Genomic DNA, 12,817 nt, shown 5'->3' on the forward strand with positions numbered 1-12,817 from the left:
ACTATGTATTCTGCCAGCTATATATATTAACGTGAATTAATAATATATTAGAATATTATATTATTTAATATAATTTTAGTAATATATTTCAATTTAAAACAATTTTCTACCACTAAAACAATACCTTCAATTGATATTTCTCTAAAACAAAAATTATCTATCATTTACTAATTTCTCTTTTAAAATATGACCTCTTAATTTAAATTTAAATTAAAACAAAAAAAAATCTAAGGAAAGGAAGTGGAAAAGAGACAAACAATAACGCTGAGGGCTTTTTCCAAAAACTCCAGGGAGCCCTAAAAGCTATTTTTTCTCTCATCTTCCTCGCGTAACAACAACAATACGCTCAAACATTTCATCTATTTTTCAGATAAAGAGTTTCACGGTTATGTTTGGTGTTCGCAAAGGTTTTCTGTTCAGAATCGAATTGCTACTCAGTTTTGTTTTGGTTCTAGTTTAGAGGTTTCGACTCAGTGCAGAGTTTGGATTCGAGCAGAGCTTTTTCACAGTACAGATTTTGTATCCGAGCCAAGTTTTTGGTACAGGTTTGTTTCTAATTCAAATCTTTTTTTCAGTTTAGAATTTGATTTAGTTTCTGTTCATAATTGGTTGCGTTTTGAATTCTTGCATTTTTACGACTCAATTACGGGTTCTACTACAGTTTGATTGTGATTCGATTTCGGTGCAGTTGTTGGTTTGAATTAAAATTAAAGTGAGTATACAACATAATAAAGCTAAATTGGATGAGAGCTTACCGGTTGAAATGAAGAAAAATGCAGAATTTGTCCTCGCTCGCAAGGTGTTCGATGAAATGTGCCAACCGAATTCGTCAGTCTTCTTCTTCCGCTCTCAACATTTTCATTCCTTGGATTATTTTTTTTATTTGTCGAAAATTGAAATATTGTTTCTCTTGTTTCAGCTTTTGTGGCGAAGTTAGCGGTGAGAGAGGAATTTGATTTAGTTGATGTTAACGGCTCAACGAAATCGAGGAATGTTGATTGTATGAGTATTGTGGATGATGATAAAGGACTTGGTCCTACTGTTCCTTCTCAGAACGAAAGCGAAGGAAGATAGCTCGGAGAAGGAGAAGTCTCTCGATCTCTTTCTGAAGATCGGCTTAGACGAACGCACAGCTCGAAACACCATCGCCAACAACAAAGTCACTACTAATCTCACTGCTGTTATCCACGAGGTATTCATTTCATTCTATATTCTATTTTCTTTCTAATTTTGAGCTCTCTTTCAAACTTTTTATTATTTTTTGTGTTTCTTTGCTGTTTTAAGGCCGGTGTTACCGACGGATGCAGCCGATCAGTTGGGAACCTTATTTATACGGTGAGTTACAATGAAGCAGAAGTGGTTGTGATTGGATTTTGGAGTGGATTTGCTTGGTTGGCTGGAATGACCGTGCTCATTGCTATATTGTCTGAATATGTGGTGGATACAATTGAGGTAACTCAACTAAATTGTTTAGATCTAATTTGGAATTCTTTTGAACAAACAACTCAATTAAGCACTTATTGGATGACTAATTATCACATAAGCAGTTATGCATAAGTCAGGAGCATGTTTGGATTGACTTATTGTAAGGTAAGGTTGTTTGGTAGAGCTTACAATATGTCAACATGCTGTTTTCAGCTTATTTTTATAAGCTCTTCATGATAGCTTAAAAAAACAATTTATAGCTTATACAAAAACAGTTTGGTTATTTTATCTTTTGTTGAAGAAGTAACTTATACATAAACACTTATATAATAAGAAGTTATGCTTTAAATGGTTAGTTAAAATATTTACCAAACAAGGTTCTATACTCAAATATAAAATGTGTTTAAACTGTTTTTATATTAGTTATAAATCGTTTTGCTATGATTATAGAGAGATTTTACTATAATACACTTAAAACAACTTATAGGCGTCTCATAAACTATTCTTAACAGGATGCATCAGATTCATGGGGTTTATCTGTGAGCTTCCTCAGCATAATCTTGCTACCTATAGTTGGTAAGAATTTATATTATAGTGTTACTCAATTCCATACTTAATCCTTTCATCTTAAGATATAATTAAATTCATATTTTCTAAGCTATAAAGTTATGAATTGAAAGAAAAAAAATATTATTCAAGTGAAGCTGAATTAATTTCATAACTACACGATATTTCCTTAGGTGTTACTTTGGGCTCTGCTATTCAAATTGCCATGTTTGTGGTAAATAAATATCTGGAAAAAATTAATATTCGCCCGCAATTTAAAAACACGACTTTATTAAAAAATCGTAAAAGCTATATATTTTTTAGTGCCGAAAATTGAAGCTGGGACTAGAAGCTACTGTTTTACACCATTTGGTGGTGGACAAAGATTATGTCCAGGGGTAGAACTCTCTAGGCTAGAGCTCTCTATTTTTCTTCACCATCTAGTTACAACTTACAGGTAGTTATTACCCAGTTGTCTATAATAAATTTAAAAAGTTTGATTTATGAGTTGGTTTTGTAAATTAATGAATGTACTTAATTTGTAGTTTAATGTTACTCTTAACTGTTTGGCAGTTCCTGAATGATACCATGGTGAGTGGTCAAATGTTCACATAATGTGATACAAAGATGAAGTAAAGACATCTTTAGAGATTTCAGTTAATCATATTCACAAGAGATTTATAAGTATACATACAAGAGAAACATGATTCCATAATATCAGAATCAAATTGGCATCCAAGCCAAGGGAACTATGAGAGGCTAATGAAGATGAACGAATAACGGCATAATCATAGTCATCATTCCCCCTTAACTTGATGCATAGATATTAGATGCATCCAACTTATTACATATGAAAGCTATCCTAGGACCCAATAAAGATTCGGTAAACATGTCAGCAACTTTTCAACACTTATATGGTTTCTCTAATTGCCATTTTTAATCTTGTAAAAAATGTTGATGCAAGTGCTACACCAAGATATTGCAGCTGCTATTTCGAATATTTCGCTTGATGGGCTAAATGTTTCAGTTCATTTGATGCAATGGGAGTGTTTGAGAGCTTTACCCTTTCAGATTGGTGTTATAGTAATCAACATTGTTTGGAGTTAGCCAAAAAGCATATGAGCAGTAGAAGGGACTATGTAACTGCATTCGTCAATGTACTTCGGTCTCATCGGTGATGGTCAACCTATTGGATGCTACGAAGACATGTGGATTTTGGTTAGATGCTTTTTCATTTCAATTTCTATTTTCAAACTCTGTTAGTTTTGTGAGATAATTCAATTGTTGAGGTTTTTACTGATTTTGTTGTTGTTAAACTTGCATTGATAACCTCTTCCCGCTGTTCCACGACGGAGAATCAACCTTTTTTTAATCCACACTCTATCCATGACGCAATACCCGTTTCCACCATCGAAAACCCTAGCTTCTATGATTCCACTTCTTCAACATCATCATCATCATCATCATCATCAGATGAAGATTCACGGCGCGAGAGTTCGAAATCGAGAGCCAAGTACGAGGACGAACATGCTCGTTTGCTTCACGCCTCACTCACTCATGTGGTTAGTGCGTCGATTCTATTTCTCTTATTCTTTTCGATTTAATCTTCATTTTTCTGCATCTTGATTATTCCATTTTCAATTTAATGATTATTCCATTTTTCTGCATCTTGATTGTTTCATTTCTGCAAATTGTGGATTTTCAGATGAAGCTGGGATGGACAGAAGCTGCGTTAATTGCTGGAGCGAAGGATGTTGGTCTTTCTCCTTCTATTGTTGGATCTTTGTCAAGGAAGGAAGCTGCATTGGTTGAGGTACATTTCCATCTCTATCTTAGTTTTTAGTAATGGAATTTAATAGTAATTGGTAAAGGAATTATGAGAAAAAGAAAAGATAGTTAAAGTTGAGAGAAAAGCAATTAAAGGAAAAGTTAATTACTGTATTAAACATCTTTTGTTTAAGTTTAGTTCAGATTATTTAATTCAGTCAGTTAAAATAATTGCTGATTATCTGTTAGTATGATTTAAGTAGAGTAGTTGTTAAAGTATAGAGAACAGTTCAATCCTCAGTCATAGTTAGAAGGACTATAGTTAGTTTTGTGAGATAATTCAATTGTTGAGGTTTTTACTGATTTTGTTGTTAAACTTGTCGTGTTCAATGGAAAGACCTTCAATCAAGTTGAAACTCACTGTAGGCATTCATTTCCATGATGAAACGATAAAACAATATTATTCTGACGTTGCTTCAGTTTTTGATTCAGGTTATTGTTTCGATTTGGTTCAGAATCGAACTGAATTTTAGCTATCAACTCTTTTTCGATTTGGTTCAGAATCGAACTGAATTTTAGCTATCAACTCTTTTTCGATTTTGTTTCGATATTGTTTGCGTTCTGAAATTTTCCCTAAATTACATGTTTTCAAATTCAATTTTCTGCAATTAGTTATGTGTGTATGTGTGTGTGTGTGGTGTTTTATAGCATTGATCATTGCAAAGGATTTCAGCCAAGGATTAGACATGGGTTTTTCACACATCTCGATTTTATTAGGCAATAAGTATTGGTTATACTCATTAGTTGAATATGTTTTCATTTTGTTAAAAAAGTTTTCATAGCCATTATGTTTATGTATTATGAGTAACAAAATATGTAAACGATGGACTAAATCATAAAATTATTAAAGAATTAATTGTTGATAAGAGCTCATTATGTTTATGCATACTTTGGTGGCTCAACACTTCGACTCAGCGCCTACAACGTTCATCACATCAACCGGAATATTCGAAATTTGAGCGCCAATATCTCGGTCTAGCAGTTGCGTCAACATTTGTTACAATATCTATATAGTACATAAAAATAAAATTGAGAAAGAGTATGCACAAATCACATCAAGACTAAGGATAATCTTCTACAAATTAAAATTGATCAAACATTACATACACATCTAAATGAATAATAAACCAATCTTGAAGCACCTTGACTCAGAGTTGTGGCTTGTTAAGATGAACTTGTACTCAACCAAACAAGAAATAATGCATTCTCAGAAAACAATATCTATTTTCAAACATGTTATAACAATTATAAACAAGTTATACTCAAAATCAACATACGTATACTCACTGTGGAGTTTCAACAAACACCTTGTTTGCAAAACTCAAGCCAATGCCAAAAGAGTAATTCTCATCAACAGTATCAACAAAAACTCGTCAAGAATAGTCAATAAAACTCCTAACTCACAAAACCTATGAACCATCCGGTAGTTTCCTAGAAACTCTAATTGAATCCGAAAAAAAGTAACAGTTATCCACTTTCATATACTTACATCAACTCCTTGACAAGCACAAAGCACGTCAGTTACCGTATCCTCCTCCATTACATGGTTTTCTTAACCAATTTCACATACTCAGGTTTGATGGATTCGCAATGAGATGGCTATAGAGGATATAGCTTCAGTGGCGAGATGACGATTGATGAATTCGGTGATGGCGGCAGCGTCGGGTGTTACAGAGGGAGTGAGGTGGCTGACGAGTGCTTTTACTAGATCGGGAAGCTCATGTTGTTATTCTTCGCCGTCCATTGTTGCCGGCGACTTGCGAAACGGGATCGTAGTGAGAGTGTTTGATTTTTTTTTACGTGTTTGATTTTTTTTGGACGGAGAGAAGGGAGTGAGGGTGTTTGGGTGAGTGGCTGTGTCTGAGTGGGTATCTATTTTTTTGGGCGGTGTAAATGATTTTTTTTGGTTAATGGCTGAAGCATTAAGATAGGATTGGAGAAGCTTATTAGTTATATATTAGCTTTTCTAAATTAAAATGATATTAATAATTAGTGACATTTGTATAGGGATTTTGAATTATATCATGTTACAAAACCAGCATTATAGAGTATTACATGTATTGTGTAGTTTACTTGTTTATTATAATATTATTTACAAAACCAATTAATTAATGAACAATATTCTATACCAATTAATTAATAAACAATATTCTATGTATCTATTCATGCTAATATTACTAAAGTGAATTGAAAGCAAAAACCAAGTTATTGGGTGAAAATGGTCATATTTTTGGTCCAAGGTAGATAGTAGGTTGAATTCCAACTTTAAAATTTTTATTAAGATTTTAAAGTTTTCAATTTTTCTAAACCTTTTTTAATTTTATTTTTCAAAATTTCCATATCATTTATTAAAATACAAATTCAAGCATTACATTATATTTAAAAGAAAAATATTTTACATTATTTTTAATTCAAAAAATATTAAAATATAATACAAAATAAAATTTGCAGCAAAATCTGCAGAAAACTTTCCTGCGGAATATGTAATGTAGTTTGGTTATTATTCAAAATAAAATCCGCAGCAAATTCCGCAGAAAGATTTTCTGCGAAATTACCTGCGGAGTTTTTAATATAATCTGATTTTTATTCGAAATATATATTCCGCAGCAAAATTCGCAGCTATTCCTGCGGAATTTTCTGCGAATTACGGATCCGCAGGAGAATTTATTTTATTTAATGAAGTCGCAGGAAAATCCGCAGGTATTCCTGCGGAAAATTTTCCACAGAAAATTCCGCAGGTAAACTGTGTATTTCTAGTAGTGCTTGTTCAATGTAAGACTTATTTTTCTTTTCCAAATCATTCACTTTTTGCTCCATACAACGACCAATCGAGACTAACTGAATGGGTCCTGCTTTTAAAACATGAAAATACTTTTCGAATCCCCACTTCTCAAATTCTTTACGATCCTTTTCAGTTATGAAGTTGTTATCGATCACGTCTCCAAATGGAAAATTATCATTCCATATGGACTTGCCGTTGCTATTCTCAGCAGGTGTCGCAGATGAAACATTGGTTGGGGTTTTTTGTTGAAATTTCTTTATACCAGGTGTCGCAGATAAAACATTGGTTGGGGTTTCTTGTCGAAGTTTCCTTATAAGGGGAATCTTCCTCTTCCTCCTAGTGTAAGGAGGTTTAGATAACTCTTCTGCGAACTCTGGATTCATTTTCCCTGTAAAACACCGCATTAGTTCAAACGGTAAGTCATACACAAATTAGTTAGATAATTTGAATTACAAATTATTTGCAAATTGAGAAATTGAGAAAAATAAAGAGCAAATGAGATAGAATATTATTGGAATGTAGTTAATAGATTTACATCTTTTGTATAAAAACATACTACTAACTAACTTCTAATTTGTAATCACATATTGACCTATCAGTAACCACTTACTGAACTATCAGTAACCACGTGCTGAACCATCAGTATCCATATGCTAAACTTTCATTAACCACGTCCTGAACTAACAATAACAACATGATGAACTAACAGTAACCATTTGATAAACTATCCGTAAACACATACTGAACTAATAATAAGCACATGCCAAAACCTGAATCACACATCTAATAAAACTCAAAATAAATTAGTTTTTGTATCCACTAAACAAAAGGAGCCTAAGCGGTAACTTAACTAGTAACAAAGAATCATCAATATTAGTCACTCTTCCTATAATCAGGAAAACTCAACAGATCCAATAAAAATAAGTGATGGATACTAAAACTTGAGTAATATAACACAAACCAAATGAAAAGTAATACATCCAAAACAATACTGTTTCGATATAGCATCAAACAATAATTTAACCATGAGGTTAGAATATTTGGCTTTGAAAATGCGATGAAATGAAAAAAAAAAAGCAACAACAAGCGAGAGTGATAAGCACACAACATGATGAGAAAGGTAAAATGCACAACATCAACCTAGAAAAAAGCTGAAACGATTCTTACCGAAGAAAGTGATGAAGAATAGATAAAATGAAAAATAGAAAGTGAAGGAAGCTTGTTGGAGAAGGATATCTAAATGAAGTGACTAGTTGGATTCTGACATAAATAAATACACTGTTTAAGTCTTGTCAAAACTTAAAACACATAATTAATCCACGGTTTAAAATTGAAAATGCTTTATGAGATAAATTCAAAGTCACATCCATCCATGTAAAACAATTACTAGTTCTCCCTATGTTTTTTCTAATAACTACTCCATCCGTCTCATAATAAGTGTCTCATTTGCACTTTTTTTATGTCTCAAAATAAATGTCTCTTTAGAATACCAATACAACATTTATTAATTTTTTCCACTATTATACCCCTATTTATTAACTTTCACGTTTTCCAACCACTCTACTACCTATAATAAATGAGGGTATTTTAATAAATGATGTTAATCTTTTCATTAAAACCAATACATCTAATCATTTTCTTAAGAACCGTGCAGAACTCAAATTGGACACTTATTATGAGACGGAGAGAGTAGTATATGTATATCCAACTAAATGGGGCACAAACTATATTAATTAGTAATATTGATTTTAAAGATAAAATAAAATTTATTTATTAAAATAATTTTATTAAACTTCACCATCATTCAAGACTTATGAGGAGTGTCTTATTTGTTCGTAACAGTAACACATGTTTGCATATCTTTAGTAAACACACGGTTCACGGTAGGAAATTTCTGAATTTAAATATAAGTATAAGTTTGAATGTCATATTTGATATATTTTGGTGGGCAGAAGTATCTGTGAAGAAAAAAACGACTATGAATTTCTTGATTAGCCCACAAGATAGAAGATTAACACTTCAGTAAATTGATATTTTCTAATGTACGAGTGATTAAGAGAAAAACATACACATGTGATAGGTTTTTCTATAGGGATAAACAATCCTTAAGGGTGTGTTTGGTTTAGAAGAGAAGTTGTGAAGAGAGAAGTAGGTAAGAGAGAGTGAGAGAAGAGAGAAAAATGTGAGAAATATCCGCAGGAGAATTTATTTTATTTAATGAAGTCGCAGGAAAATCCGCAGGTATTCCTGCGGAAAATTTTCCACAGAAAATTCCGCAGGTAAACTGTGTATTTCTAGTAGTGCTTGTTCAATGTAAGACTTATTTTTCTTTTCCAAATCATTCACTTTTTGCTCCATACAACGACCAATCGAGACTAACTGAATGGGTCCTGCTTTTAAAACATGAAAATACTTTTCGAATCCCCACTTCTCAAATTCTTTACGATCCTTTTCAGTTATGAAGTTGTTATCGATCACGTCTCCAAATGGAAAATTATCATTCCATATGGACTTGCCGTTGCTATTCTCAGCAGGTGTCGCAGATGAAACATTGGTTGGGGTTTTTTGTTGAAATTTCTTTATACCAGGTGTCGCAGATAAAACATTGGTTGGGGTTTCTTGTCGAAGTTTCCTTATAAGGGGAATCTTCCTCTTCCTCCTAGTGTAAGGAGGTTTAGATAACTCTTCTGCGAACTCTGGATTCATTTTCCCTGTAAAACACCGCATTAGTTCAAACGGTAAGTCATACACAAATTAGTTAGATAATTTGAATTACAAATTATTTGCAAATTGAGAAATTGAGAAAAATAAAGAGCAAATGAGATAGAATATTATTGGAATGTAGTTAATAGATTTACATCTTTTGTATAAAAACATACTACTAACTAACTTCTAATTTGTAATCACATATTGACCTATCAGTAACCACTTACTGAACTATCAGTAACCACGTGCTGAACCATCAGTATCCATATGCTAAACTTTCATTAACCACGTCCTGAACTAACAATAACAACATGATGAACTAACAGTAACCATTTGATAAACTATCCGTAAACACATACTGAACTAATAATAAGCACATGCCAAAACCTGAATCACACATCTAATAAAACTCAAAATAAATTAGTTTTTGTATCCACTAAACAAAAGGAGCCTAAGCGGTAACTTAACTAGTAACAAAGAATCATCAATATTAGTCACTCTTCCTATAATCAGGAAAACTCAACAGATCCAATAAAAATAAGTGATGGATACTAAAACTTGAGTAATATAACACAAACCAAATGAAAAGTAATACATCCAAAACAATACTGTTTCGATATAGCATCAAACAATAATTTAACCATGAGGTTAGAATATTTGGCTTTGAAAATGCGATGAAATGAAAAAAAAAAAGCAACAACAAGCGAGAGTGATAAGCACACAACATGATGAGAAAGGTAAAATGCACAACATCAACCTAGAAAAAAGCTGAAACGATTCTTACCGAAGAAAGTGATGAAGAATAGATAAAATGAAAAATAGAAAGTGAAGGAAGCTTGTTGGAGAAGGATATCTAAATGAAGTGACTAGTTGGATTCTGACATAAATAAATACACTGTTTAAGTCTTGTCAAAACTTAAAACACATAATTAATCCACGGTTTAAAATTGAAAATGCTTTATGAGATAAATTCAAAGTCACATCCATCCATGTAAAACAATTACTAGTTCTCCCTATGTTTTTTCTAATAACTACTCCATCCGTCTCATAATAAGTGTCTCATTTGCACTTTTTTTATGTCTCAAAATAAATGTCTCTTTAGAATACCAATACAACATTTATTAATTTTTTCCACTATTATACCCCTATTTATTAACTTTCACGTTTTCCAACCACTCTACTACCTATAATAAATGAGGGTATTTTAATAAATGATGTTAATCTTTTCATTAAAACCAATACATCTAATCATTTTCTTAAGAACCGTGCAGAACTCAAATTGGACACTTATTATGAGACGGAGAGAGTAGTATATGTATATCCAACTAAATGGGGCACAAACTATATTAATTAGTAATATTGATTTTAAAGATAAAATAAAATTTATTTATTAAAATAATTTTATTAAACTTCACCATCATTCAAGACTTATGAGGAGTGTCTTATTTGTTCGTAACAGTAACACATGTTTGCATATCTTTAGTAAACACACGGTTCACGGTAGGAAATTTCTGAATTTAAATATAAGTATAAGTTTGAATGTCATATTTGATATATTTTGGTGGGCAGAAGTATCTGTGAAGAAAAAAACGACTATGAATTTCTTGATTAGCCCACAAGATAGAAGATTAACACTTCAGTAAATTGATATTTTCTAATGTACGAGTGATTAAGAGAAAAACATACACATGTGATAGGTTTTTCTATAGGGATAAACAATCCTTAAGGGTGTGTTTGGTTTAGAAGAGAAGTTGTGAAGAGAGAAGTAGGTAAGAGAGAGTGAGAGAAGAGAGAAAAATGTGAGAAATATCCGCAGGAGAATTTATTTTATTTAATGAAGTCGCAGGAAAATCCGCAGGTATTCCTGCGGAAAATTTTCCACAGAAAATTCCGCAGGTAAACTGTGTATTTCTAGTAGTGCTTGTTCAATGTAAGACTTATTTTTCTTTTCCAAATCATTCACTTTTTGCTCCATACAACGACCAATCGAGACTAACTGAATGGGTCCTGCTTTTAAAACATGAAAATACTTTTCGAATCCCCACTTCTCAAATTCTTTACGATCCTTTTCAGTTATGAAGTTGTTATCGATCACGTCTCCAAATGGAAAATTATCATTCCATATGGACTTGCCGTTGCTATTCTCAGCAGGTGTCGCAGATGAAACATTGGTTGGGGTTTTTTGTTGAAATTTCTTTATACCAGGTGTCGCAGATAAAACATTGGTTGGGGTTTCTTGTCGAAGTTTCCTTATAAGGGGAATCTTCCTCTTCCTCCTAGTGTAAGGAGGTTTAGATAACTCTTCTGCGAACTCTGGATTCATTTTCCCTGTAAAACACCGCATTAGTTCAAACGGTAAGTCATACACAAATTAGTTAGATAATTTGAATTACAAATTATTTGCAAATTGAGAAATTGAGAAAAATAAAGAGCAAATGAGATAGAATATTATTGGAATGTAGTTAATAGATTTACATCTTTTGTATAAAAACATACTACTAACTAACTTCTAATTTGTAATCACATATTGACCTATCAGTAACCACTTACTGAACTATCAGTAACCACGTGCTGAACCATCAGTATCCATATGCTAAACTTTCATTAACCACGTCCTGAACTAACAATAACAACATGATGAACTAACAGTAACCATTTGATAAACTATCCGTAAACACATACTGAACTAATAATAAGCACATGCCAAAACCTGAATCACACATCTAATAAAACTCAAAATAAATTAGTTTTTGTATCCACTAAACAAAAGGAGCCTAAGCGGTAACTTAACTAGTAACAAAGAATCATCAATATTAGTCACTCTTCCTATAATCAGGAAAACTCAACAGATCCAATAAAAATAAGTGATGGATACTAAAACTTGAGTAATATAACACAAACCAAATGAAAAGTAATACATCCAAAACAATACTGTTTCGATATAGCATCAAACAATAATTTAACCATGAGGTTAGAATATTTGGCTTTGAAAATGCGATGAAATGAAAAAAAAAAAAGCAACAACAAGCGAGAGTGATAAGCACACAACATGATGAGAAAGGTAAAATGCACAACATCAACCTAGAAAAAAGCTGAAACGATTCTTACCGAAGAAAGTGATGAAGAATAGATAAAATGAAAAATAGAAAGTGAAGGAAGCTTGTTGGAGAAGGATATCTAAATGAAGTGACTAGTTGGATTCTGACATAAATAAATACACTGTTTAAGTCTTGTCAAAACTTAAAACACATAATTAATCCACGGTTTAAAATTGAAAATGCTTTATGAGATAAATTCAAAGTCACATCCATCCATGTAAAACAATTACTAGTTCTCCCTATGTTTTTTCTAATAACTACTCCATCCGTCTCATAATAAGTGTCTCATTTGCACTTTTTTTATGTCTCAAAATAAATGTCTCTTTAGAATACCAATACAACATTTATTAATTTTTTCCACTATTATACCCCTATTTATTAACTTTCACGTTTTCCAACCACTCTACTACCTATAATAAATGAGGGTATTTTA

At 32.1% G+C, this 12,817-nt stretch overlaps 1 protein-coding gene across 9 annotated transcripts; it reads left to right on the forward strand.

Moving 5' to 3' along the window:
- The first annotated feature begins 246 nt into the window (after window positions 1-246).
- Window positions 247-5,816, forward strand: LOC131644740 (uncharacterized). 9 transcript variants are annotated; one of them, XR_009296624.1, is made up of 10 exons: window positions 247-545; window positions 689-828; window positions 920-1,192; window positions 1,285-1,452; window positions 1,548-1,590; window positions 1,938-2,001; window positions 2,545-3,189; window positions 3,327-3,533; window positions 3,677-3,784; window positions 5,373-5,816. XR_009296624.1 is itself a non-coding variant. In XM_058915321.1 (3 exons), the coding sequence occupies exons 1-3, from the start codon at window positions 3,127-3,129 to the stop codon at window positions 3,812-3,814; spliced, it is 408 nt and encodes a 135-aa protein (XP_058771304.1). In that variant the 5' UTR covers window positions 2,038-3,126; the 3' UTR covers window positions 3,815-4,223. The 9 variants fall into 9 exon arrangements, 1 of the variants encoding a protein (XP_058771304.1); XR_009296625.1 differs by lacking the exon at window positions 5,373-5,816 and having other exon boundaries at window positions 2,545-2,854; window positions 2,936-3,189; window positions 3,677-4,223; XR_009296626.1 differs by lacking the exon at window positions 5,373-5,816 and having other exon boundaries at window positions 662-828; window positions 3,677-4,229.
- The last annotated feature ends 7,001 nt before the right edge of the window (window positions 5,817-12,817 follow it).

This window comes from Vicia villosa, linkage group LG1, assembly GCF_029867415.1.
Source record: "Vicia villosa cultivar HV-30 ecotype Madison, WI linkage group LG1, Vvil1.0, whole genome shotgun sequence".
Lineage (NCBI taxonomy): Eukaryota > Viridiplantae > Streptophyta > Magnoliopsida > Fabales > Fabaceae > Vicia > Vicia villosa.